Source organism: Idiotropiscis lumnitzeri, chromosome 21 (genome assembly GCF_059441095.1).
Source record: "Idiotropiscis lumnitzeri isolate Australia: NSW breed Sydney's pygmy pipehorse chromosome 21, RoL_Ilum_1.0, whole genome shotgun sequence".
NCBI classification, from domain to species: Eukaryota; Metazoa; Chordata; class Actinopteri; order Syngnathiformes; family Syngnathidae; genus Idiotropiscis; species Idiotropiscis lumnitzeri.
In genome coordinates, this window is record NC_142411.1 from 7509217 (window position 1) to 7536946 (window position 27730).

The following is a 27730-nucleotide window of genomic DNA, read 5'->3' on the forward strand; positions in this document are numbered from 1 at the left end:
TAAGGCAAGCTGCCTTTTCCTTTTTATTGTTTCATATCGACGTCCACAAATACTGTAATTATGACTTTACAATCGCGTTAGCTTAATGATAGACGGCGACTCATATTCAAATTCAGAAGATGTTGCCGCCGTAGAGATGAAATGGGAAGTAGACGGACTCACATTCAACCCAATAAGATTTTTTTTTTCGTTTGTTAGTGTTTTACTTTCTACACTGGAGTGAAAGCTAAAAATGTTAAAAAGTCAGATACATACATAATTAAATCATTTGCCATTTTTTGCAGCTTCATAATAAAATGAACAGAGCAAATTTTTACACTTCCATGACAGGTTTATGATGGCAGCAATTCGACCCTGAAACGGATTGTCTCTACTTCCATTATTTCCTATGGGGATGAGTGCTTTGGAATGCTTCAAAAAAGAAAATTGGCTAACTTTCGATCGTACAATACTTTTTAGGATACATTGAGGGAAAAATTTAACATGGTGCATTACTTTTTGACTACTGCTGACCAGTTTGGGGCGCCTGCACCCCAAAAGTCCTCCACGTGCCCAGAGTGAGAACGACTCCAGACGAAACCAAATGACTGGCTAAAATATATCTCCACTGGCCAAGAGGAGCGAGTGGGCGACAGTCCCGTGTGGCTTCAACCGGCATTGTGCAAAGTCCATTACAAGTCTGTGCTATGCATTAGTTATGAATCCCTTTAAGACTCTTTTACTTACTTGGACTGGAGTGCATCTCTTGAGGTGCACATGCCATCCGAGGGTGTCAGAACATCTTAGGGAATCGTTCCAAGCCGAGGCTCTCTTTGTAGAGATGCACAAAAGGCAGCTTTCCAGAACACGTTCGGGAAGAGGTAGCGGCATATACAGAATTCAAAGTATTTCTCGTATGCCGCATGCGCACGCACGCGCGCACACAGTTGAGAGCTGAAGCAATGTGAGTCACTCTGGTGTGAAAGCACAGCGCAGTTGTGGGAGGATGACATCACAACCCCCTGCAGAGAGAAAATAAAAAAGGGCCTAGCAGTTGGACCCGGTTCAAGCTTACAGAAATAGGACCCCCCCCTCCCTCACACGCACACACACACACACATATATGGGTTAAGATATATATGTACACACTCTCCCACTCCGCCTCCTCCATTGCACCCGTCACACGTGAGCACATTGATCATTTTCTCACCAGAAGTAGCACATATTGTCCCGAGGAGACACTCCAGGTGTTATGTCGTGGATTTCCAAACTCACACGAGGCGGGAGAGGGGGCTGAGCCAGTGGTTGGCCAGGATACGGACGCGCTCTGACAGGATTTAGGGGGGGGGGGGGGCTGAGGTTGGAAAATAGGACGGTAGCATGCAACAGATGTTGAGAAGCGTCATTGTTTTTTTTTTTTTGTTTTTTTATGAGCAGTTGTTTCGATGATATGCATTGAGCAGGTTTAACCCCCACCCACCCCCGCCTGGCTGCACCTGCAATGACAGCTCAAACACAGGGAGAGTCAGTCACTGTTAGAGACCCCCCCACGCCCCCCCGCCACCATCAACAGCAACAGCATCGCCGTACATTCTGCATTCAAGTGAAAGAACACTCTCACGCTCAGGCACTCTAATGCGATTGAGGAGAAGGCGGCGAGATTAGAGCTTGATCTCAAAGACAAGTTGCTGATGCAGTGATTCACCACCAAAAGCAGATTGGCGGTTTTTTTTTTTTTGGTTTTTTTTTTAATGGGGTGGAGAGGAACTTCTTTTCTTTTTTTGTCCAAATTGATGAACGCAAGCTTTTTTTTTTTTTTTTGGAGCGCAAATCTGACATTTCTCAGCTCTGGTGATTATCATAAAGCACACTCGTCAGCAGAGAGTGTTGTCTGACACAAGCGACGTGTGTGACAAAATCTGGCTCAAACTCGGGGAAAGAAAAGTAATGATGATTCTAAAGCTGATTTATTTGTCTGGACCAGAGGATAAGCGGTATAGAAAATGGATGGATATATTTTCAAAATGTGAGAGACTCAACAGGTGGTGAGGAAAAAAAAAAAGTTATACCCTTTATTTAAAACAACAGTGCCATCTACAGGACTCAAAAATACAACAACTGGTTCATGAAGCAAATTTGAAGCTTCATTTTCCCATCACTACCCTGGACCTAGTTTCCAAGGAAACAAAAGTGAGTGTCTCTCGTGTTTGCCAACTTGTTAAAACACATTTTTCATAGAGTCAGAGAGTTTTCCTGGTACTAGACTCACACCAAACAGTTTCACATACAAACACCACCATATTAACAAATTTCCATCAAATTTGGTTCCCTTACCTTCATGCCGGTGGATTTTGAAAGGTCTGCTCCCTCCTAATCATTTCCGTTTCAGACAAGAACTCCAAGTATACAGGTTGAACGAAAAGACGGATGAAAGGTCCTTCAGGTTTTACTTCCACCCACGCACCACAGTCTCCAAGTGTGATGTACCCTCTATTTTCTCCAATCATGCCATAAAGCTTCGGCTCTCTTTGGATGGAGGGCGGCACAAAGTGTTTGGATCGGTTGGCAGGATGCACCAACACTTAATTAAAACTGTGAGTCAGGTATTTGAGGATCAGTAGCATGTGTTGGCCTGTCGTCGTCATCTCCTGGGAAATCGAGGCTGTGGACACTAATTGCATTTGTGCATGAAAATGAGATGCATATCATGTTATTTATGCATCAGGAAATCTTCAAAAGCCGTCGTCCAGCTTGGATTTTGATGACAGAAAAATAAATACTAAGACGATACTGATAAGTAATTTGTGGCTATCGTAATATTCGAACTATAAATCGTAACGGATAAAATAAGACAGTATGGCAAATAAGTAAAACTTCATTCCACTTCCATACATAAGCTCAATTATAAGGCTCACAGTCAATTTCTGAGAAAATGAAAGGATTTTAGGTGCATCTTACAGTCCGAAAAATACGGTATATGGAAAACAAAATAAAAAATCTAAATATCGCAAAAAAACTGACGCATTATGAAAAACAATATTTTTTTATGATTTTTTTTTTGTGAGTGTCAAAAAAACATTTAGGGACATATGAAGCCATCTCTGATTAAAATGCGCAATCAATATTATTGGCGGGAATAGAAGGCTATAAATTCCAATTTTAGGCGCAGGCTCTGGATGAAATGATAATGCACCATCTGTTAATTATTCATCGGAATTGTTACAGACACTCACAAGCGTTCATCACAGATGCATTTTCGTCTGAAGGCCATGTTAGCATCAGCCATGACCCTCACTGAATTTTTCAAATCCTCAGCTATGAGCATCACTAACTTGTTGTCATCTTACGCACTAAAGCTGTCAAACGAACGTAAATGGATTAAGGGAGGCGCCACATTTCCTTACATGTGCAATCGAGCTGGCGTGCATGTATCAAGGAGTATTAAATAATGCACTCAATGTACTCGGTTACCTTGCGCGCGTCTGCGTGGACACGCGTGGGTGTTACGTGTCAGCGTGCACGTTCACAATATGTGTGTGCGTGAGTGTGTGTCACTCAGTCTTGGTGCAAGATAGCGAGCTGTCATATCAGTGCCACATGCATATTCATGGTGATGCTAATGTCACCCCGGGCGCTTTAACGAGTTGACAACATGAACAACTCGGATGAGGCGATGAACAAAAGCTTGGCAGCTTTTTTTTTTCCTCAGAGAACACAGTACCTTGTCAACCTCTTACAAGTTCATCACCAGCAGTTTTAGTGGGACAATGTTGGTGTTATTGGAGAGAAAAATGACCCTCAGCTCCTCTTGCCCTGAGGAATCACATGATGCTGTAGCAGTTCATTGCTGTACATAATAATACATGAGTCCCAGTTCCTCCGCTATGCGACATTTTTATGTTCCATCTGCCATCTAGTGGTCATATTAGCGAACTACGTGGAAAAACTCACTGGATTGAATTAAATGTTTTGAATAAAATGTGTCTTCATTAATTGACGGTGCGTCCTTTACTGCTGTCCATGAAAAAAAATATGAATTAAAAAACAATTAATTATGTATTATTGCAACCTAATTAATTATAAAAACAATATTAATTATTATAAATTAACATTATTAATTTATTCTAGTTTGCTTTTATGTGCAAATAAAATCCCTGAAAATATATTAAAAAAATACACTTTTTCGTTTACATCTATTAATTAAATTTACAATGCAATCTACTTCTTACCACTTCTACTTTTTTTGTTGTATAAAAACGACCTACTACAATGGGAGAGCCATTGGGAAGACCAAAATATTTTTAAGTGCTATAATCTGAGTCATCTGGGAGGTTTGTCATTGGCATGAGAGTGAGGAAAAGCGCTACAAATGGTGTCAATGGGGGCAAAAATATGGTAAGCTACTTTAAGTGCTACAATGGGAGTAAATAGCAAAGTGTACAAAGGGAAATGGAATGCATTTCGCGGTAGTAAAACACCCTTGAACACAGTTTTAAATCTGCGAGTATTTACTCATAAACATGTGACAACTCGTCAAGAATAATATGCTGCATTCGGCTTGAACAGTGTAATACATTTCCACAAATACTAGTAAAGTAGATTTAAAGAAGGAAGAATTTTTTTTTTAAACATCTGCATGATGATACCGGAGATTAGTATCCAGAACACCATTCAACACCACCCACACGCTCATACACACACACACGCACACACAAACTGTCATTTCAAGTCGACAAGTAGCGTTTAAGAATACGAAAAGGATGCGCACAAAGTGGATGTTCATTCCCTCTCTGAGAGGCATCTCTGGTTGAATCATAATTTTTGATTTTTAACTTCATTGAAGTTGCAGTCAAATCAAAAGTGTGCAAAAACTGTTCACTTATCGCCTAGATGGACTAAAAAAAAAAAAAAATTCTAAAGATGTCGGTTTTTGACACCATTGTGGGGCCTCTACCTATGCACTTACCTTGTGGAAATACATTACATTTTTGCGGGAGAATTATGTGCGCACGCCCAATTTAAAAGGACAGTCACAAATTCACGCTAAAAAATAAAAACTATATATACCGTTTTTTTTTGTTAAATTTGTCTTCATTAATGACTGAAATGAAGCAAACAATCAGGCGTGGGAGCACACACTGCTTGAATGCCAACAATAATGATCGCCAACTCCACTTGCGTCCATTCAGCACCCATTTTAAGGTAGCATCCTACAATTACACCAACTGCATGAAAGAGTTTAAAAACATGTACGTACTCACAGAAAAACACGCTAGAGGTGGATGATGGGCAAATAGTGACAATGCTCATTTGCTCTGGCGAGGAAAAGGTGATGTGAAACAAATCAAGACAAAATGGAATAGCTCGGAGACATCCCCTAAACTTTACACTGATTTAGAAACGGCGTTCTGCAAAGCAGGTGTCTTAAGTGTGTAGAATATAGAAAACTGTTTGATCATGTATTCAATATCCTGGATAGCCAAGTTAAATTCCATCGACTAGTACACTCGCTGACGTCCCTATTAAGGACAACTTAGGCATACAAGAAGCACAACTAGATGCTACGAGGGCACTATTTGACAGTGGTTCTCAAGTTTGTTGAACTAAGTACCACCTAAAAAAAAATTGGTCTCTTAAAGTTTCAAAATCATAAATAAAATTCAAAAATAGCAATGTACTAGGCATAAGTGTTCATTTAAAACGAGGTAGAGCAGCATTTTTTTTTTTTTTTTATTGTAACATTGAATATTAACACTGTGCCTTAAACAGGAAAATACAAAAAGAAATGACTTTTAATATTGATTCATTAAAATGTACTACACAACAATTAGTGGACATAAAACATTTCTAAAAGATGAATTGCACTTATATTGTGCTTCAAGGTTAAATACAACTGATCTGCACTTAAATGTCCTGTAGTGGAGTGCATGTTTGAACATTTAATTAAGTTATTCTTATTACCACTAGAGGGCGCCAACGTAACACACTTAAAAAAAAACACTGGGCTGTTAACAAGTAGTTTAAAAAGACTAATAGTGGGCGACTAGTGCGAAATTTCACCTCACTAATAAAATATAGTTAACATAGACTATAACTTGCTATCAAGGATATGGAATAAATGTTCACATGTCTTTCCATAATGCCGTTTGAGCAGAACTTGCATACTTGTAGGCCAAAAGTGGCACTACTAGTGGAAAAAAAAAGTTCCTCGTAGGACACAGTCATTCTACTTGTGAGTGAGGACACTACGACACTGACCTGAAGTTGGATATCCAATAAATGCTCAAACGGCTTGTCATACTACAATTTCCAACAGAGTCCTCTCACACATGCCACACTTGAGTTCTGTCTTTTAACACCAGCAGCCTTTCCCCTGGTCGGGGGACCCGCCGTCACATAGTCCCTCCTCTTCCTCCAGAGCAGCCAGGTTCAGCTCGTCGTTGAGAGACATGCGCAGAAGGTCCAGGTCCTTCTTGTTGGCCGCTAGCACCTGCTCGGCCAGTCGTGTAAAAGTCTTGATGGAATGTAAAATTAGGAAAGAGAGAGAATTTTTTTCTATGAGGTTATACACCATGGAGCTTTTTTTTTTTTTTTTAAGGCCCTAAATTTTCTTTTAGCACCAGTAATACACCGGTGTCAAACTCGAGGCCCGGGGGCCAGATTTGGCCCCCAACCTCATTTTACGTGGCCCGCAAATGGTAAATAATGTGCGTCAACTTCCTGTTTCTAGAACATTTCTTCACTTATATAAACATTGCCATTCATTTTTACCAATCCTCTCCTTTTAAAATAAATTGAAGAATTGTTGAACAAACATTTACTTACTGGAGTTCTCACTCCAAAACTGGCATTCCATAATAAATACCGTAAGGTGATGATACATTTATATGGGTTGACAGTCACAACGGCCCTCTGAGGGGAACCATAACGACGACGTGGCCCGTCCACAAAAATGAGTTTGACACCCTTGCAGTAATGCGTTATATAGAGTTAACAGTCATAATGCGATGCAGTTGTTGTTAAAAACGTTCTCACCTCTGTTATGTTACGGTTGGTGAAGGCACTTGTCTCGAAAAAATCCATCCCATAAGCTCGGGCCAGCTAGAGGATGTAAATCAATAAATAAGGGTTGGTTAATTGGCCTTTTAAATGCAAGTCAAACAGAAAAATGTACGGCCAGTGTTTGAGCCATGAACAACCCAAACCTTTTGTGAGTGAGTGAATAAAGGACCACACACACCTTGACACCTTGCTCTGTGGCTACCTGCCTCTTGTCCACCTCATCCGACTTGTTCCCGACCAGGATCTTTTGGACTTTATCTGGCGCGTACTAGTAATTGCGGGAATGAGGAAATTACCAGGCACTTGAACCAGATATGAACCACTAGGCTCCCAATGACTTCATTAAAATAACGAAACAGTAAAATCAAACTCACCTCATCCACATCACTTGCCCACTTCATGATGTGCTGGAAGGAGCGCTCGCTCGTGATGTCGTAGACCAAGAAAATTCCCTGAGGAAAGATGGGAGATTGCAAGATTTTAATTACAGTGACACCAGAGACTGCGGAGCATTATAAATTGCGTATCACTGGCCGGAGGAGGCTTTAAAAGAAACACGATCTTCCTATTTCATTATCAGTTTTCCAGTAAATAGAAAATTCAATTCCAGTAGATTGGACGTAGTGTGCAGCCTGCGGGCGCAATTCCAGGGTGACAGTTCTTGTTAGCAAGATTCACATCAACACTCTTTTCATGTCTGCGGTGCATTTTTTAACTAAGTACCTCAGCTACGGGAAGACAGAGTAACAACTGCTACTGAATGAGGCCTTGAATAGGAAGAGAAAAAAAACAACAGGAAGATCCATCTTCACCTTTTCTCTTCATTAGAGTGGAGAGGCACATATGGACAAACAACCATTCACGCTTAGATTTACATTCACAAAAAAAAAAAAAAAATCAAATCAAACTGTACTTTCTGAATGCTGTTAAAATGAAAATAATAAATTACAGTAATTCCTGGACTACAAAGTACACCGTATATAAGCCGCAGCAGCTCTTTTTTTGAAAAAAAAAAAAATATATAGATATTTTTTTTTTTAAATGATAGGCTATAAGCAGCAGTTTTCCATGTTGAATAAAATTTGTGTTAGCCGAATGGTTCAAACTCTCGGAAAAAAAAAAAGTAGCGGCTTATCATCCAGAATTTACGGTAAAACAAAAATAAATTAAAGTCATTGCTGATTTTTGCGCATCGTAGAGAGATTGACAAAAAACAAAATTGATACCTGCGCTCGCCTGTAGTACTGCTTGGTGATGGTCTGATAGCGTTCCTGGCCTGCTGTGTCCCTGGCAACACAAAATACGCACATCAAAACAAATATATTACCATTATGTGGACAGGAAGTGAAAAGGAGGAAAATATGTAAATGTAAATTGAGGTGCTTTATTTTGAAAAAAAAAAAAAATAATAAAATAGCAGTAAACCACCATCTTTTCAAATTTCATTCTAAAATTGACTGTGGATGCTTTGATCAAGAAAACCTTCTCCGCCATGTAGATTGTACGGCAAGATGCAAAACTAACAATCATGGTATCATTCGATGCTCAATATTCTACAATGTGGCTCAACAGCATCAACACGTTTCATTTAAATTTTCATTGCATTGAGAAATTAGAATACTGGACTATATACAATAGACACCAATAACGTAATGTCCACTTGGGTAGCATGGGCAGCTGGTGCAATAACAGATCACACGCGTGAATGCTTACCATATCTGGATCCGCACTTTGATCCCATCTATTAGCAGTGTCTTCATTTTGAAGTCAATCCCTGCAGGAGACAATCGTTACAGTATACGTGAATAAACCTCTCCGCCGCTATACTGCAGATTTCTTTCAAGGAACGTATCGACATCAAATACGTCAGAATTCCATTCTTTTTCTTTATTTTACTTTAGCACAGCAATGCACTGAAAGTGTTATTATATGTCTTTTTTTTTTTTTTTGCTTTTCCTGCCCTGCATGACCGCCTCCACTGAAGCCAAATAAAAAAAAATAAAAATAAAACCACACCACTTCTACAGACCACAGTATTCCCTAAGAAGTCAATTAACAGCTTATGTTGGATAAACTGACTCACACCCAAGTGACCGAGCATCCCACTATAGGGGGGGAAAAAACGGCTACCGGGTTCAATCGATTCTAATTTTCATTTAATTTCTAGGTTCATAGTTGTACTTCAGGAAATAGATGTATGGATACTGCGGGGAAAAAATCAACGGACGCTCCACTTGAGTGACGACGCAAGTGTTCACTGACACTCGCGTTGACGATCCGATCATCCAATGGGAACCGGTGCTGCTCAAGCTCAGGCTTAATCCTGAATTCACAACTGCCCCAAAAAAAAATCCATTCATTAAAACAATGCATGCAATTAAGGCCGCTCTTTCTGAGCCATGCTTCTGTTGAAAAAAAAAAAGCAGATGGAATTCCTGCAGCTTACACACTCCATTGTCACAATAGGGAAGGGAACAATACGGCAGCCTGCATTTAATGGAACATGGCGGAGCTTCACAATCAGGAGAGTGAAAGCCTTGAGTAAACGAAGGGGGACAAATGCCACAAGTCACTTGACGAATGAAGTGAGCGTGCTCCAGCATTCGGCAGCGATGAGGTGGTGACATTTGGACGTGGGGAGGACGACTGGCTTAAGATGGAGGGATGAATGGGCAGATGCGTCATTTATTTTATTTTATTTTTTTTTTTTAGGGAAAAAGGCCTTTACGTTGCAGCAACATGTGGCATCTGTTGCTCATAAAACTGCAAACTTCAAGACAATTATTGCTCATCATTATTTAATAATAAACAGGATAATAATAACCTTATTGTCAGATCATTATCGCAAAGTATGAATGTTCCAGACCAACCCGCAATTAGAAAAAAAATCCACAAAACAGAGAGAGAGGCCATTTGAAATACTTTTACACCCGCACACATTTGAAATTATGAACTCACTCATTTATATAAAATCAAGTTAAAATGTAAATGTATTTGAAGACTAAAAAAAAACTGGTCCAGCCCTAATAAAAATATCGTGTCACATTCACCCAGTAAAAGAAATAGAAACACACATTACGTCAAGCAAGTTGGTAGCTTAGCTCAGGAAGCGACTGCCAGACACAAAATATGGGTAAACAATACACTTGAGATCTGTCTGGTACCTTTCTTAGTATCATCCTCAGGTCTGGACTTAATATGCTATGTGGTTGCCTGGCAACCAGCGGTCATCCTTTTTTTTTTGTGAGGCAACTCACAACTTCATCTATCCAACTAAGTTATTTTTTTTTCTTTCACCCGAGCTTGGCCTTTTTAAATTGGCCAGACAATGTACAAGCAAAGCTGCATTTTTTTTTTTTTTTTTTTTATAAATATAATGAGCTACTTTTGTCATCTGAGCGTATCGAATGTCTTCAGTCGTTCTGTTTGTTGATGTTTTTAGTTGAGTAAAGCATCTTGTGGATGAAATGTTCTATTTGAATAAAGTTTAATGACCATAAACCGATTAGTGCAACACACCATTTTCCCTGACCAGGATAAGTGGGATACAAAAGTGATAAGACAACAAAAAATCTTTTTTGGTCAGTTGTTGGATTGAGGCACTAACCTACTTTTTCTTCAAATGCCAACTCTCCACTGGGTGCACTATAAAAATCCTAAAGCTGCATTGTTGTTGTTTTGTAGTGGATTGATGACTTACGGAGGAGTTGAGTGGAAGGAAAGTTTACTGTAATCCCTCTGTCACTGCGAAGGCTGCGAAATTATTTCTTGATCCCGGGCTGAGAAGGATATCAACAGTGGCCAATCAAGATCTCGCTTTTTCCGCTCTTTGGACTTTTGTGGGGTCAGTCAAGCACATGGTGAGGGCCGGATGAAATATTGCAGACTCGCACTAAACTCGGAGACAAACTATTCTGAGTGGCAATCATTTATTAATCATGCGGAAATAGCTACGGTACATGAATTTTTTTGATACAATAAAACAGGCACTGTAGAAATAAATGATCCTGTCCAACGGTGGAAAAGAAAAGACAGCTGCGTTGCGACACCGTTCCAAGCAGTATGATTCAGTGCGATAATCGCAATAAGAAACATGCTAATTAGATAACCAGTTCCAAGAATAGATATGAAAGGTCCTACTTGCGTCACAGTTATCCTTCGGAATGAAAGCTATTTTTCAGATAACGGCAAAAACAAGCTCTTTTATTATTATTATTATAAGCAGCAAAATGTATTTTTCTTCTCCAACTCTGATGGTCCAGTGTTTATGGATGCACATACGATAGAGTAAGACAGTACCTGCATTATTTTGTCTGTCTGTCACACTTTGCCCGTTTCACACATTCAGCTTCTTCACTCTCAAGATCTTCAACTGTCTCTTTTTCCAGCTCTTTGTCCTCTCTGGAAACCACGGACTCCCAAGTCCTCCGTCTTTCTCTCTGCGGGGCGCTCAACTTGCTTCTGGCTCTGTCTCAATGTCTGTCTCATTGTTATTCAAGAAATTGGATCCGAGGTAATTTTGTTCCTCTTCATTTGAAAGTATCGACCAAAAGCAATGGGGATGAATACCACAGAAAGCCAGTCCAAAAAAAAAAAAAAAAAAAAATCACCAAAATCACTATTGTTGCAGACATGCTTGGGTTTAGGTTGTGATAAGGTTAATGCGGATGCCTAGCCCCAGTCAGGCCCCCTAAAAGGTCTACCGCCACTGAAATGACCCTGATGGGATATTTCAGCATTGATTAAAAAAATAAAAATAAATATTTGTAGTGAGATTACGTTCAAGTCTCAACTAGTTTGGATCTAAAGAGGAACAATCTCACCTCAAATACATGAAAAGTTCAGCAATGGGACGACTCCTCCAGACAAAATGATTGCTTAATCTGTATTGAATCTAAATGGAAAGGTTGCAGGTTTGAATCATGGCTCTGGCAATCCCTGGACTAGTCGCCAGCCAATCACGGGGAAAATTGTAAAATACAGTGACACAACAGCAACTATAATGGAAAACACATTCATTTGCAGAGTAATGACTCCTATATATTATTTTGGAACAAAAAAGCAGCCAGTTTGTGTTTTCCCACTCGATTGAGACCTCTAATGCATAACATTTAAAATATAGTGGAAAATATAGTGGCACTTACCTATAGTTGAAATGTGAGACGGGTGAAATTCATTGTCGGTGAACCTGCATAGCAAACATGTTTTTCCAACCCCGGAGTCTCCGAGAAGCAGGAGTCGGAAGAGCACATCGTACTGCTTAGCCATGATGTTGAATGCAAAGAAACGGAGGAGGTCAACAAAAGCTGCCAGTCGGCTAACTCAGCGAGGCTCGGCTCGCTCCCCACTCGCGAGCCATGTCAGCTTCAACTGGCAACGTCAGAATGTGTTGCTTGTTGTAGACTGAGACAAAACAAGGATGCTCCAGCTTCCCCACCACCACCACGCAGAGGCAGCCTCCTGCCTCCAGTGGGTGCGGTGAATCAGTGTCAAGCTCGAACAAGAATACTTACTTCCGGTTACTGCATGTGATATTTTTATATAAATTTGCATGTGGAACACATGTGTCGATAAAAAAAGTCTATAAACAGGATAATATTAAATATTGTTTTTAAATTGTGACGTGTTAAGAAGATACGGGGCTTATTCGTGTAATACAGCTCCGCTGTCAAAGATACTTTATTTCGAAAGGTCAACCGTTCGTTTTCCGGTTCTTGCATCAATTAACCTCCACTTGCGGTGAGGTAAAAGCACATTTCTTTTTTGTTTTTCTCAAACGTCTGGGCCACATTATACTTTCTACACTATATACAGCACACAAAAAATATGCAACGGATAAAATGCATTATTAGCACTTGTCGAAGAATAAAACACACGTGCGCAGCAACGCAGTACAAACTAGTCTATTATGTTTGTCCCATTTGTTGCTCCGTACTAGTTAAGAAACGTCATTTCCGTTCGCTCCAACCTCAACAGGAAGTGAGCAGCCAGAGTGAATTTCAGTGAGAGTGAGTCTCAACGCCAACATCATCATCCCGATTTTTCATTGCTCATCATAATGGACGGCATACAAACTCCTTTGCGGTGCTTTCGGGAGTGTCACTCGGCTGAAATGTTCGCGGACGACGGGTTGGGAACCGTTACCTCGCGGGAGCAGGTAAGCGATGGCTCAGATTAGCCCCCCTGGATAATGGAGGATGCTAAATCTTCCTCAGATGACGGTCGTCAGTTTTGTTTAGATTTATGAATCTATGCACTACATTTAAGAGCAACTAGTCCTACTTTTTAAACGTTTTTTATGGTTGCTTATATTTCTCTTTGCAACAGAAAAGGGTCGAGCGCAGCATTGAAGAAGTCATCAATGTTTACAAGCAAATCCACAGCATACCACAGTAAGTACCTAGTGCGTTTCACCACTCAAATTTTTAATTTATATCGGCAAGAATTATTCTTTTTTTTAAAACCGTGCCGCAACAAGGCTTCTGTAATTTTTAAAAATAACACAGCGTCACGTATTCGTTCACTGAGTGTCCGCATGATTTGGTGCATTGCCGCCACCCGCTGGTGAACCTGGGTCATTGCAAACAGATTTTTGCGCTCCCAAATAATTACGGTACGAGAAATGTAATGTCAAAATAATCACATTCACTGTGTCCCTTTACCTGTATAAACTACTACATAAATAACCATCTCATTTAATACTGGCAAGTATTCAATAACAGCGCTAAGTTTAGAAAAAATAACTTTGTAATTTGCCTTTATTAAATTTGAAACACTTTTGGCAGAAAAAAAAGTGATTTTTTTGAAGAATATAAAAAAAGAGCATCATGGCAGATTTGAAGCTTCTCTTTCTGTGTTGCCGTGACAACCAGTCTCCCTCTCGGGAGGATGTGACGCACACACCCATGAGAATATTTTTACGCATCTGATGTCCAATTAGCAACATGTAGACTGTGTTTAATTATATATGACAGCAAAGTATATTTTAGTTATTTTAAATTAATTACTAATTGTGTCTATAATACCATTCAGATTTGATTGACACTGTCAGTGAGTATTTATTTAACAAGATGCAGACGCTAAAACGCTAACCTATGTAGTAAACTTTTACTGGTTGCATTTGCCGGGATTATGACACATTAGCAAGCGCGCATAATCATAATCACACTATCTGTGATCGTTTTAATGGCATGTCAATCAGTTCAATTGTTCTCCTGCTACTAATGGTCACTTCTCAGTACGCTGACTCATCATTTCTATGACAACTGCATCAAACTGCCACGACGGACAGAAAAGAACACCTTTTCTTTTTTTCTTGCTTTAACTGCTCATCCAGTTGTAGTACTCTTTAGGTAAAATGAAGTGAAGTGAATGGCACATGAAATAAAAGGCTGTGAAAACAAAATTGTCATTAAATTAAAAATGGGATCAAATGTTTTGTCATTACATGAAAATTCCATCCAATGCATCAACGGCCACCTTAGATGGCTAAAAATGGATTTTGCTACTTGATGCACATTGAACAAACGCAATATTATTGAGAATGCCACGTTCAGATTATAGTCCAGAAATGTTATGAGTTTTTTTTTTTTTACGCAACATCCCCATTTAAAGAACAACTATATAAATTATTAAATAACTGCCACATGTTTTATGTTTGCTCCGCAGGCCAACCTTGTTGCGGGAACAGCACTACCAATATCTCAAGAAGGGCTTACGGCATTTGTCAGACTCCTATGAGGTACAACGACAAACTCATGCGGCGCTAATTCGAACATACTCAAAAGATTTGGCTGTCGGGAAGGTCGCTGCTTCATTTTTATCGCCAGTCATGCACTCAGATTATGACATCACATCGATGAACAGTGCATGGATTGTTTAGCATCGCGCAATGACATTTTATTGTCACATTAATGTAGCAGGATGTGAGTATATACGGGACAATGGCATTTCCAAAGTGGAATGCAGAGCATTTTATCATTCGAAAAAAAATATTTCCTATATTTTGGTGCATTTTAGGTTACTATTAGAATTTCTCATCCATATGGTTATTTATGTATAACTAATGTGTGTTTGTATGTAGTGTCTGGATGCTAGCAGACCTTGGCTTTGCTTCTGGATTCTTCACAGTCTGGAGTTACTCGATGAGCCTGTTCCTGCCGCCGTGGCCTCGGAGTGAGTCACAGGCGCACTCGCATGTTCATGCTGCTGGTTCACGCAGCACTCGACCACCAACACTCTTAATGTCACCAAGCAATCACTTATCAGAAGGCTGAATCCGTTTATCCAAATCTCAATGCAGCTCTGCTTACCTTTTGGCTTGTCATGATAGCAGGGGCATGCGGGTGTTTCTGTGGGGACAGCGTAGTCCGGTGGCTGCACTCAAGGCTTCGCTTGAAAGTGGCACTGGATCTTCGCTAAGCCTAGATAATCAAGTGATGGGTGGAGCAATTTGGTGAGGGAGCAATTATATAAATTTGTTACATAGGAGTAAAGGTGGAAGGACAAAACAGCTCGCTCACTGACAGGTTCAGAAATGGGAAGATAGATGTTTTGTTCTTTTTTCATTTTTACTTCATGTTATGTTCGTTTAAATTTAGACAGTGGGAAGTTGCCAACAGCCAAGCACACCCTGGTTTTTGTTTTTTCCCTCTCCCTCTGCTTGTGTTCAGGTCAGAGCTTGAGAGAGGATTCTAAAGCTCAGTTTTCCTTCCAGATAAGTTGGCTGGCGGCATCTTTGCGGGTTGTGTGATTGCTCGCCATGGCAAAGGATGAAAAGCACGATGGGAGCTGGCTGGAACAAGCTCACAACTGAGTGAAGTTTGCCATTTTGGGGGAATTTAAGGGGAAACTTTCTGCATCATGTGGTCTCAATTTATTTTATGTTCGCATTAAAATGATTACGTGTTTTCTTAGGTTTTGTCTACTTACATCATCAAAAGGGTTTGTACTATAGATTTTTTTTTTTGTGAGCTGTCCTAACAGATTTGCTCATCTAGCAAGCAATGGACAGATTAAACTGACTCCGTCATGTCAAAGCCAAAAGCTAAGCAAAGCTGCAATACCGTTGCACACACATTGTAGCGTTATCAGCGTTTGCCTCGAGTGACCGTTTTAACGTCTGGAAAAAAAATATTTCAATCCTTACTCCCAATACAGTGTGTGTCAGTTCCTGGCTCGATGTCAGAACCCAAAGGGGGGTTTTGGCGGCGGACCCTCCCAGCACGCCCACCTGGCGCCCACCTACGCCGCCGTCAACGCCCTCTGCATCATCGGCACAGAGGAAGCTTACAACGTCATCGATAGGTAGGCGATCGTGATCCTTCTTGAACACATGGAATCATTTCACCAGAATCTAGCGTGATGTTTCGCCTCTCTTCCAGGGAGAAGTTGTTAGATTTTTTATGGTCAGTGAAGCAGCCAGATGGCTCCTTTGTGATGCACGTGGGAGGGGAGGTGGACGTCAGGTGAGACTTCAAAAAACCTTAAAGAAATTTAACCTAACACCGACACGCCACAAGATGGTGCTATAGTACTACTTTCATCAAATTGCCCAAAAAACGACAATAGGCATTTTTTTTTCTAGCACGAGTAACAGAGGTGTTCTGAAAGATTGTACTGCGTGTGTGTACCTTCACAGGAGTGCGTATTGCGCAGCCTCTGTAGCATCGCTAACCAACATTAACACACCCAAACTGTTCGAGGACACCACCAACTGGATCCTCAGGTAAGTGAGGCACCATTCAGTTGTTTTCATTTGTGACCCCTCTCATGGGTGGTTTTGCGCAGCTGTCAGAACTGGGAGGGCGGCCTCAGCGGGGTGCCTGGTCTGGAGGCCCACGGAGGATACACGTTCTGCGGCACCGCCGCTCTGGTCATCCTGGGAAAAGAGCACATGCTGGATCTCAAAGCGTTACTGGTGAGGAACTTGATATTTGGAGGATTTTACAGGAAGCCTAGCGGGATACATTACTCGTTAGCTGTTCATTCTGGATCGGTGGCGGTCCTCTCATCATGTGTGTCGATGTGTTCTGCAGAGGTGGGTTGTCCGCAGACAGATGCGTTTCGAAGGGGGCTTCCAGGGCCGCTGCAATAAATTGGTAGACGGCTGCTACTCCTACTGGCAGGCTGGACTTCTCCCGCTCCTCCATAGGGCCTTCTTCAAAGAAGGTAACGACGCCGCTCTTAAGGTCATCGCTGCACCGAGTTTGACTCATTGGTTTTGCGCAGGGGAGTCGGAGCTGAGTCGACACAGGTGGATGTTCGAGCAGCAGGCCTTGCAGGAATACATCCTCCTCTGCTGCCAGAACCCAACCGGGGGGCTACTAGATAAGCCCGGCAAGTCAGTATGACATAACCACGCACATCAACGCAACAAGATAATCCTGATCAAATGGTTTGACGTCTCATTTTTTTGTCCCGTTCAGATCCAGAGACTTTTACCACACGTGTTACTGCCTGAGCGGCCTTTCCATAGCGCAGCATTTTGGGAACACCGACAGCCATCATGTGAGCGTCCTCGGCAAGGAGCAGAACAGATTGGTGAGGCTGCGAGTGTTTAGCAACTGACACAAAACATGCAAAAGTCGTCATTAAACTATTTTTAGCCACAAAAACCCTTTACACAAGTAGTTTTTGTGTTTCAGGAGTTAGCGTAGTAATGCAGTGTGGACGTCTACAAGAGGGAGTCGCACAGTTAATTGTAGACAATTAACTGTGACACACCAACATGCTCACTTAGTTGCACAACTACATAAACGGTTTTGATTCGCTTGGTTCTCGCGGAAAAACGTGATGAAAATCGTGACTGGTGGGATGGAGGAACTGTTGTCATTTCAAGTTGTATTTGGTCATAGTTTGGTAGTCTATTGGAAGAGAACATGTTTTTATTTGGGCAAAATAGCCTCCACGTGTCTAATGTTAATGAAAATGGGGGGTGACAGATGTGAGGCGTTGGCTGGAGTTGAGAAGTGAGGTAATTCAAATTGAGTGCATGTGTTTTCATTTAAAAAAAAAAAAGTGAATGGCACATGAGCTGTGGTGTCGCGTTGACATTTGACATTTCCTGTTTCATCACCGCCACCTTGGGCCATAACACATACTGTGTGGCAAATTTCTTTGCGGTGATGTTACAAGTTACCCGTCGGTGCCTTCCTGCATTTTCCGAAAACACCGTGACTGACATGCATTTTTTTTTTTTTTTGTTCCCCTCCGTAGGCGCCAACTCATCCCGTTTACAATATCTGCCCAGAGAAGGTGGCTCAGGCCTTGCAGCACTTTCACCGGCTGCCTGTCCCGATGGAAAAATTCTCAGATGACCATCAGTCCTAGTTCGTAGTCCCTCAGTGGTGAGGAAACAAGACTGGAAGCAGCAAAAAAAAAATATTATTTTGCTCTTAATGCCTTTTGTCAACATTCTGAAATTAAAATATTTCAGTACAGCCGAGGTTAATAAATCTTTGTATTGCACCAGATTCTCTCTGATTCCCTTAACATGTCCCCATAACTAAATAATCTAACGAAGAGCATTAAAGGATAAAATAGTTTATTTTATAGTCTCATATTAAAGGTAGGCCTCAACTTGCAAGACAATTGTTGGCAGTATGTACAACATACTTGTAATTTCCATGGAATGGAATCAGACAAAGACCCGGTACACTAATCATGTTCTCTTGAATGGAAAGAAAATGGAACTGATGTACAGACACATTCTTCCTAGACACCCAAATATGCCTTTTTTTTTGTTTTAAGTTTCCTTGGGGAAGGTTTCAGCAACATGGATTTTGGGACTTTGTAAAACACAACACATCAACGGGGGAGTGGGGTGGGGGCTTCATTGGCTTCCTTGTACTGCAAACGACAGGAGCTACTTTGGAACATTCCACTTTAAGTGATATCTATCTTCCGTGACCTGTGAGATGACTACAAAATGCGTAACATACATTTGAGCTTGAAAACATCTGATTATTACTAATCTTTTTTCTCTCTTTTTTTAAATGTCTATCAAACAAGCTGCCTAATGTGTTCAGCCACCTAAAGTCATTCACTACTTCAAGCTAAAGGACAAAATACAATACAAGTTTAGGAATATTCAAATTCTTTCAAAACATCAATTTCAACAATAGGAACTCAGTTTTTTTTTTCCATCTTAAATCTCATTAACAAATGTGTTGCAGCAGAAAACATCTGCAATCCAGTGGGCCTGAGGTGGGTGTCACGAAACATTTCTCCTTGGAGGGTCTTGACATTCTTAAGTGGAAAAAGCTACAAATGTACAATATGTGTTTTTGTGGTCATTCAAAAAGATAAACTTGTTTAGAACAATTTTCTGGGTGTGTGTTTGAGTTCAAAATGAACAAAATACTGTGCACCCCCGCATTTTTTTGCAGTTTGGTATTCACAATTTCACCTATTTGTCAATTTCTTTTGGGGGGGGTATTTCAAAAGTTGCATATTTATTGATTTTTATGCATTGTCCGGGATTACATATATTTGTTGTATTGAAGCATCTCTATTGAGACGAGAAAGGTTTACTGTCCGCGCCCCCCAAAAACAAACTAGTTTGTAAGCCGCCTACAAAGAAAAGCCACACAGGCTCCCCTGGGAGTGTCGACATCATTTATGTAATGCCTGGTGCTTCTTATTTATATAGAAATTATAATAACCTCGGAAGTGTCAATTACTCGCAGTCGGACTCGGTCCCTATCAATACAATTTGCAGCCAATAGCGAGGTCCACTGTAAATGTACTTGAACAGTGCTTTGGAGGATGTCTGATGTGCACCTGCAGCGGTCGTTCACAAACGCAGGGCAAGGAAACATGAAAAAGTTCTTAAGTAGCCAAGCTGCCTCATTTGGGGGTTTTGGATTGTTGCACAAATAAAATATTAAAGGGGGTTGGGGGTTGTTGAAAAGCTCCCATCCCGCTGGCCTCCCCCCTCCTTGTTCTAGGAGATAATTGTGGTGGCGGTTGTGAGGAGTTTTGGGGGTGGGAGGGGGGTTGTGGGGGCTGTCATAAGTCTCCAGTGTAAGCCCACCAAGTGGGAGGAGGGCGGGGTAGGGCGCAAGAACATTGTGTGGTGGGCATCAGGTGGAAAAAGGTCAAAGAGCCTCGAGAACATTTTAAGGCTTCCTCTCGCCTTTCCTGTGAGGCCGCAACTCCGGCCTTTCACCTGCTTTCTGGAGCGCTGGGCGCTTTCTAGCTGGCCTCCACGCGCAGCTTCTTGCGATTGGGAGGCTCCTCGGGTTCCGACTCGGAGCTGGAGTCGGAGCCGCCGTCGAACGCCGACACGGCGCTGCCTTTCGGGTTGGTGTAGAGGCTGCTGTCGGGTGACGAGTAGTTGGTCTGGAGCTGCGCTGAGCCCTTCACTTTCTCCAGAGCACGCACTGCACGTGGAAGAAGCACCAGTCATGAGCCTCAACTCATCAATTCATTCTTTGATTTGAATAGAATCAAATATTCCAACAGGACAAACAACCAAAAATCTGGTATTTTTTTTTACTGTACATGCCCTCGTTTTGTTCCACTATATACGGCGACAATTCAACTCTAATCCTGTACACGAGTCGCAATGGATCGTAGTTATCACCTCCCTACGCTAATGCATTTGTCAAATCAAACTTACAGTAAATTTATATGAAAAAAACATCAAGCTTTGGAAATAAAAAAAAAAAAAAAATCCTGAACACTTTAGTCTACAAACATCCCATACAATCAGAGATGCCAGGTTGCCCAACTGCCCTTGAGCAAAGGGAAGCACCCACTACCCGAAGCTACTCTACATCCCGTTGACCCCTGATAGACGTCAAAACAGAAGACGACACAAAGATGAAGCGTTACCTTGCTGCTCCAGCAACGCGTTCTGCCTCTTCAGGTCGTCGATGTCCTGCTGGTGTGTGTGATTTTTTCGCCTCATGTACTGGATATACTCTGTGGCTTTGTCTAGGATTTGAGCTCGAGACGCCTGTTTGGTAGACTGCTGTTAGTGACACATGCAAAAGAGAAGTGACGTGTGTGCAGAGAAAAATCCATCACATTGCACAAAACATACAAGATTAACATGACGGCTTCATTTAAAGGGGAAGTCAAGTCCAAAAATTAGAACACGATTATGAATTGATTATTACATGATATGAATTGGGCAGAGAAATTCCCACATTGTTATCCATTTTGCCTTCTTCTACTGCCACTTGCGGCGTGCTCACCAGCTTTCTGGGTTTGGTCATGTGACTTTTGCAAAATTTTGACTTGACTTCTGCTTTAATGAGCACACACGGACTAGACAATAAGACCTTTTATTCTCTCTATACTCCTCGATATCAAAATGACTTGCCCTCCAAGTGGCATATTTTGTATCAAAACCTGTTTAAGGCTGGAGTTAAAATATTACAAATATTCATTTCATTTTCCCCCTTGGTGACAATATCCAATATTACAGTTTTTTTTTTTTTTTTTTACAATCAGAATGCCTGAAAAAAACTTCCTGTACAACAACAACAACAAATACATAGTCAACATCATATCAAGTGAAGTGTCAGTAACATGCATTGAACCATTTCCATTCATTTTCCGTTCTAAATAAATGCCCACACAAACGTCGCGTCCCCCTAATATTCAGCACGCTGGCTACGTCACGGCCTACGGGGGCAGCAAACACGACTCCCACTCCGCCACCCCGCCGCGGGCCATCCACCCACCCAGCTGGTTTCGAGGGGAGGGCTGCTCTAGCAACGTCCTCCATGTCGCGGATGTCAAAACAGGAAGAGCGTAGCGACATTTCCTCGTAATAACTTCCTGACGCTGGTCCAAGCAGTAAAGACATGCGGCTTCCGCCATCTGCTCTCCACTCACACGCACGTGCACGGCTCTCAATACACACTACTCCCGTCCAGTCATTATCACGTCCCGCATCATTTCAGTGACATTAAACAAATATAATGAAGGAAAAAAAAATAGAGGTCGCTTACACTGTTCTGGTGTGCACCAGCACTGTTACCAACCTTTTCTCCCTGCAAGGCAGGCACAGAGTCCCGGAGGCTGTGAAAGCTGTCTTTGATGTGGTCCCTACGCTTGCGCTCCAACGCATTGTGGTGTGCCCGTTTGTCTGCCTGCAATGAGAGAGGAACAAGGCCTTCAGAGCAGCAGCGTGGGTAGACGACAGCAGGACACAAACACGCTTGCTGCCTAGTGCCACTCCGCCTTTAGGACACAAGCATTGAGTGGATTGGATCTTTTTTTTTTTTTTAATCCCCAACATGGAACATTACCACAGTGACAGATGGGGACAATAAGATGAGGCTGACTCGTTATAATGAGGAAAACCTTAATATTCTCCAGTCATTTATTTAACTTGAAAACACACAAATCGACTCTCAAAGCAATTCACTCCAACTGGGAAACACTCCAGTTTGTATTGTTTCCTACTGTGGCCCATTTTGGATGGCTTCAAGTCAGAAAGGATCCAGGAAGTTTTGCAGATGAAACATATTGCCCCTATTCTACTGCAGACTATTTAGCAATTCATCTCACTACTTGGGTTCAGTCAAATAATGCGATTGCAAATGGGTCTTCGCGCTGTTTAGCCGTACACACGGACTTTTCATGTCACTTGTTATATAAACCAACAACCATTCACGCCTAGAAATGGGCAGTCGTCAATTAACCTTAAAATGCATGTTTATACATTGCGGGAGGAATGAAGCCGTCACACAAACCCTCAAGAATCTAAATAAACGGACAAGTTAAACAAGACAAGCGGTGCATGTATAAAGCTTGAAGAGAAAATGATTTGTCTTGTCTAAATAAAAAAGTAGCAAAAGACATTTCTCAGTCACGCTAACAAACAAAAAGTCTTTTCGCGTTTTCTGAAAACGAAATATGATGAGTGTGGAGATACTTTGTTACTCTGTTGTATTGTAAAAATGACCGTCTGCCATTAGAGATTAGGTTTGTGGTCAAGCCTGCTGACAGCCAAGTGACCGCCTCACAAAAAAAGGCAAATTAGAGCTGACTGTATCTCCGCAGTATGCCATGTTAGAAACGATCCGAGGTCTCGATTTTTTACGGTCCTGATGGGTTATTTCGGACTTCACATGAACCTCGAATGCATTATTAGTCGAGGTCCAGCTGGAACTCAAGGCGAAGAATTGGCTGAAGGCAGTTTTAAAAAAAACATATATTTAAAAGAATGAGCTAAGGAAACAAAAAAAGCACTTCTGAGTCAGGTTTAATTCTCTGATTGGCTGACCAAGTTTCAATTAAAAATATCCACCAATTGCAGGCCAAAATTCCAAATGTGCTCATTCCATGCGCTTAAGAAAATTGTGACGGCGCTCCAGTTTGATGTACGGATTCGGTTAAACTTTCAAGACTCTTGTTTATCTTCGAAACGCGCCCTCCATTAACTGACGAGCTAAACCGATTTGCAGCGTAATTAGAGAGTAAAGGCACTCAATACGACTGCCACAACGGTCACGTGAGCTGAGTTGACCTAATCTGTATTGTGCCAAGATAAAGCTAGCGATCGATAAGGGGACTGTGCAGGTCAACGAGGAGGACAGAGGAGACTTGGCGGACGTTTTGTGACCAAACAACTAAAAAGAATTACACAACACCCAGGGATGTCCGTGTGTATATCTGCGTGAAATTACGACGACACCTCTGGCAACTATTTTCTTGCTCTCGTGATAAGATGGAAGACGAGCTAGAACCTGTATAAGACATCGCTTTGCTTAACATAAGTATGCGAAGCTTGCGACGGCATAGCATCAAATGATGTAAGGCCTTGCTTGCGTTTGGGCTTCATTGAGCAATTGCGCATCAGGTCAACGGTTAGAATCACCTCAATAAAAATGTCATCAGTCACCTGATAAGCGTGTATCTGAGTGATTTCCATTTTCTTCCTCTCCACTACTTTTTTGTCTTAGGTCTATTGTTTGGGCATTTTAATGGGTTTCCCTTGGCATCTATTTGTGTTATTCTGCCTTTTTTCCCCACAGAGACACAGAAGAAAAGTAAGTGCGCAAAAAAAAAAATGGTGCACTATTAATTAACCATTAATCAGGTTTGTGCGGCGGCGTAAGACTATGTCGTTACGTAGCAAGAAAGCAAAGCTCCGTTACCAGTGTACTTAACTTTTTTCAGGAAATTGTCTTCTTTTTATGGTCCAGGACACATTTTCATAGAAATATTTACCGATTGCACGACTACTAAATATGAGATTCATGATCGACTTTAATGTGGTTTAACTTCTAGTTAAAGAACTGACACAGGAATGAAGCCGTCCTCAATGGATGTTGAATATTTACTTTGATTTGTATTTATTTTTTTAATTTTTAAGAGATGTCACTTGTTTTTTCTCTTTGAATAAATCATATCGCTTTTGTCGGTTATTGACATTTATTTAAAAGATCAAGCATGGGGAAGCACACTTGGTTCAATCAAACGGAGCATTATGATGCACCTGCTTGACAACGAAACAATAATTGGACTCCGGCATGGGCAACCTAAATGCATCCAATCATTTCAATAACGAGCCTTTTAAACAACTGTATATCACATATCTTGTTTTTTCGCAAGACTTGCTTCCCTCCCCCAATGAAATACCCTTAAAAACAAAACATTTAGATTGTACATAAATGTTTGCAACCTAAACTAAAATCAAATACTAGATGGATGCCCTAAATGTCCCAGTTATCATGATAAGAAGCCACAATGCTATTACCTCATTCAATACCATTGACGGATAAATACGTCAAAATCCTTTTTTTTCTTTTTTACTGGGCTGGTCGTGAATGAGTTAAAGACGTGACGGCTGAGTTGTGCCTCAGCACATTCGTCACCATGACAAACAGGTGTCCAATTACAGCGCCGCCATTATCAGGCTGTCATAAAAACTGGTATTTTTTTTCCTTCATCCACTGGCACCGCACGCTAGGCGAGCTGCTCCCTCCATTCTATTCATACCTGACTGCACCATGTAATGCAAGCGCACCAGGTGGGCGCGTGGGGGAAGGACAGGTAAGAGCAGCTTCTTCGCGAATGACGGCCATCACACATTAACACGTGGAAAGAACAGAATAACTGATGGCCCTGTTCCCAAAATTGAAGTAAAAAATTAAATGTGTGTGGCTCCCTTGCGGTCAGACTGCATGTAATAAGGTTTTGATGAAAAATGTCCCAAACCAAGACCACTATGATTTTATATATGTGGAATTGCGACATTTCAACACGCTTAGAGTTTAATTTTGCTAGCATGATTAGAAAGTGGGCCAAAATCAAAAACTTTTATTAGAGATGCTGCAGGAAATCTCGTGAGACTCTGGGTCTGTGAGCATCCAAAACTGGGTTTTGATTTTTCTGTGGATTTTTTTTTTCTTCATGTGATGCCACAACGGATGTACAAGTGATGGAAAAGAGTGCAAATGTGGAGATGGCTACAGAACCAAAAATGGAAATTAAGTGGCAACGAAACGGTGCACAGGCCCCCTTGCTACACTGCTAAGCACAATAAGAAAAAAAAATACTTTATTCATACCGTGAGGGAAAATAACCGTCAATAAAATAATGGAACACACTGTACAAACTGTGCAAAGGTTAACTTATTTTTAACATTTTTTAATACTACATAATAATCTATGTTTAGTTTTTACTTTTTTTTTTTGCCACACTGTGTGACCTTAAATAGAATTTTATTTTGGGAAAAAAAATGCCTGAAACCTTTCGCACATCTTTGCAATACGAGTATCACAAGGGCCCTGATTGCGATGACGATATTTTTGCCCAGGTGGCCAACGCTGAAATTACTTTGACACCCCTATTATAATCATCACTTCACCGAACATGGAATGTTGTTGGAAAGCCAGAGCAACAGAGAAAAAAAAATTAAAATTAAAAAAATAAATAAAAATAAGACACAAGAGGGCCCGCGCCGAGAATCAAATCGAGATCTTCAGAACGATATGAAGCAGAAATGCAAACCACTTGGTTACAGACATTTCATGCATGAATCACAACGAAAAAAAACTCATGCATAAATCAGAGTAGATTTTGTCATGAATGCGTTCCGGATCATGGTGTTTAGGCATTGAAAAGGTACCGACTGAATTAAAAAAAAAATCCGATCTAAAAAAAAAATCCTATCAATTCATTGCAATCTCTTCCGTGATTATTGAACTCTGCAACAGAATTGCATTGGTATGATTCAATTCAAGACATGCGGAAGACTACGCGGACAAAAACGCCAAGCTTAAAGAGTGCATTAACATTAGAATTGAACTGATGGTGTGTCTACAGGGTGTGTGCGTGTACGTGTTGTTCCAACACGCCCCCCCCCCCTCACCAATATGTTGTGCAGTTAGCTATAACGTCATTCATTTGAGCCAGCCAGCCAGCCAGCCCCTCGGTGGGATGTCGAGAAGACTGGCTCTAATCACAGGCTGCAACACAGGAAAACATCCCGCTGCAGCCTTTCCTGACACGAAAGGCTTCTCCCCCCCCTGAGATGCACACATGCATGCATCTCTTCAAGCGTCATTCTCCGCCATGGATAAAGCAGAATGTCAAACAAGATCCCTCTGTTGAGGTGACCTAGATGTGCAAAAGCGGAATCCCCCAGCCGTGCTAAGTAGAAACACCATGATCTGCACTCCGCGTATTTAATGGTGAAAATAATAATCATGAGATGACAAAAGGGTGTGCAGCCCGGTAAAGCTTTCGGTCTAAATATAGCCGTCGTGTTACCGTGTACACGCAGGATAGGGGGATACCCTGCCTGCAATGCATAACGTAGTCCCAACCATGCAAATAATGCCCTTCACACTCTACATATGCATCTTATCTAACTCGATCATATGACCCATCGCTTTCACATTCGCTTCTGTAGTCTCTATCAACGCCTGAATACGAAATATTACAGGTGCTATTATTTTTTAAAAAAATGCAACAACATGATCTCAATAATGTACAATATAGTAATTAGAATAAATGGACAAATTCCCCCCACAGCATTACGCACCACATTGTGATATCTCGGTGAGTCTTCCTGCAAAAAAAAAACAGAACAAAAAGTACAATTGTAGCCATAATTTTACAGAAGCGTGACCGTTTTGCCGAAGCTGCTTGAATGTAATAAATAAAACAGGTATTACAATGTTTTTGAGTTTAGAAACCAAATATTGTTTTTTTTTTTTTAATGCGAAGTATAATTACTTATCAGAGAAGCACGGAGACCCAGCTTATCGGGTAGCTAACGCTAGCAGAGCAGCTACTTCGGCTAGGAAAAAAAACGCCACAAAAAAAGCGAAATACAATGATTAAAAGGCATAGAAGAGTCGTCATACTCACGTCACTATCGACTTCGATATCATCGTTATCACTCATTCTTCGATAAAATGGTCAAGTTTAAAGGGACGCGTGCAAAAACAACATGAATTGGTTTAGCAGCCCAACGGCGCTCCTACAGAGAGGCTGCTAGTAGAAGCTACACACTCACTCACTCACGTTCTGTTTGGACAGAATCGAGGTGGACCATCTCCACGTGACTACACTCCACACACCAAGCTACCGTCGCCTAATACGCATGCGCACAATCCAAGGGGGTTATGGGAAATGTGAGAAGAAAACGACCCTCAGTCCCTCACACTAAACTGCGGTTGAAATTGCACAAAAATCAACGTGCGCCAGTGTCAAG

General features: G+C 41.2%; 3 protein-coding genes across 11 annotated transcripts; 1 reads left to right on the top strand and 2 right to left on the bottom strand.

The window, feature by feature from the left end:
- Positions 1 to 4469: 4469 nt before the first annotated feature.
- Positions 4470 to 12524, bottom strand: rab15 (RAB15, member RAS oncogene family). Its single transcript, XM_088286336.1, has 7 exons — positions 12186 to 12524; positions 8755 to 8815; positions 8268 to 8328; positions 7416 to 7493; positions 7220 to 7309; positions 7015 to 7080; positions 4470 to 6493 (listed from the first exon to the last, which is right to left on the bottom strand). The coding sequence occupies exons 1-7, from the start codon at positions 12307 to 12309 to the stop codon at positions 6332 to 6334; spliced, it is 642 nt and encodes a 213-aa protein (XP_088142462.1). The 5' UTR covers positions 12310 to 12524; the 3' UTR covers positions 4470 to 6331.
- A 467-nt stretch (positions 12525 to 12991) lies between these two features.
- fntb (farnesyltransferase, CAAX box, subunit beta) lies at positions 12992 to 18510 on the top strand. 2 transcript variants are annotated; one of them, XR_015840154.1, is made up of 12 exons: positions 12992 to 13198; positions 13369 to 13433; positions 14710 to 14782; positions 15125 to 15216; positions 16201 to 16347; positions 16425 to 16508; positions 16682 to 16768; positions 16831 to 16960; positions 17079 to 17211; positions 17272 to 17379; positions 17469 to 17583; positions 18259 to 18510. XR_015840154.1 is itself a non-coding variant. In XM_088286201.1 (12 exons), exons 1-12 carry the CDS (start codon positions 13100 to 13102, stop codon positions 18370 to 18372), a joined length of 1251 nt encoding a protein of 416 aa, XP_088142327.1. In that variant the 5' UTR covers positions 12992 to 13099; the 3' UTR covers positions 18373 to 18510. The 2 variants fall into 2 exon arrangements, 1 of the variants encoding a protein (XP_088142327.1); XM_088286201.1 differs by having other exon boundaries at positions 17272 to 17383.
- A 59-nt stretch (positions 18511 to 18569) lies between these two features.
- max (myc associated factor X) lies at positions 18570 to 27645 on the bottom strand. 8 transcript variants are annotated; one of them, XM_088286207.1, is made up of 5 exons: positions 27385 to 27644; positions 27056 to 27082; positions 22041 to 22148; positions 20881 to 21004; positions 18570 to 20426 (listed from the first exon to the last, which is right to left on the bottom strand). In XM_088286207.1, exons 1-5 carry the CDS (start codon positions 27418 to 27420, stop codon positions 20239 to 20241), a joined length of 483 nt encoding a protein of 160 aa, XP_088142333.1. In that variant the 5' UTR covers positions 27421 to 27644; the 3' UTR covers positions 18570 to 20238. The 8 variants fall into 8 exon arrangements, with proteins under 8 accessions (XP_088142333.1, XP_088142330.1, XP_088142329.1 ...); XM_088286204.1 differs by having other exon boundaries at positions 22008 to 22148; XM_088286203.1 differs by having other exon boundaries at positions 20881 to 21016; positions 22008 to 22148.
- Between the last annotated feature and the right edge of the window lie 85 nt (positions 27646 to 27730).

Coding starts and splice junctions, on each gene's coding strand:
- max (XM_088286202.1), bottom strand. CDS start 27,420: ATGAGTGATAACGATGATATCGAAGTCGATAGTGAC. Junction 27,083..27,384: donor ATATCGAAGTCGATAGTGAC/GTGAGTATGACG, acceptor TTTTTTTTGCAG/GAAGACTCACCGAGATATCA. Junction 21,020..22,007: donor CTGGTGCACACCAGAACAGT/GTAAGCGACCTC, acceptor TGTCACTAACAG/CAGTCTACCAAACAGGCGTC.
- rab15 (XM_088286336.1), bottom strand. CDS start 12,309: ATGGCTAAGCAGTACGATGTGCTCTTCCGACTCCTGCTTCTCGGAGAC. Junction 7,494..8,267: donor AGTACTACAGGCGAGCGCAG/GTATCAATTTTG, acceptor ATCTTTCCTCAG/GGAATTTTCTTGGTCTACGA. Junction 7,310..7,415: donor GGGCAAGTGATGTGGATGAG/GTGAGTTTGATT, acceptor CGCAATTACTAG/TACGCGCCAGATAAAGTCCA.
- fntb (XM_088286201.1), top strand. CDS start 13,100: ATGGACGGCATACAAACTCCTTTGCGGTGCTTTCGGGAGTGTCACTCG. Junction 16,769..16,830: donor ACCACCAACTGGATCCTCAG/GTAAGTGAGGCA, acceptor GGTTTTGCGCAG/CTGTCAGAACTGGGAGGGCG. Junction 17,384..17,468: donor CTACTAGATAAGCCCGGCAA/GTCAGTATGACA, acceptor TGTCCCGTTCAG/ATCCAGAGACTTTTACCACA.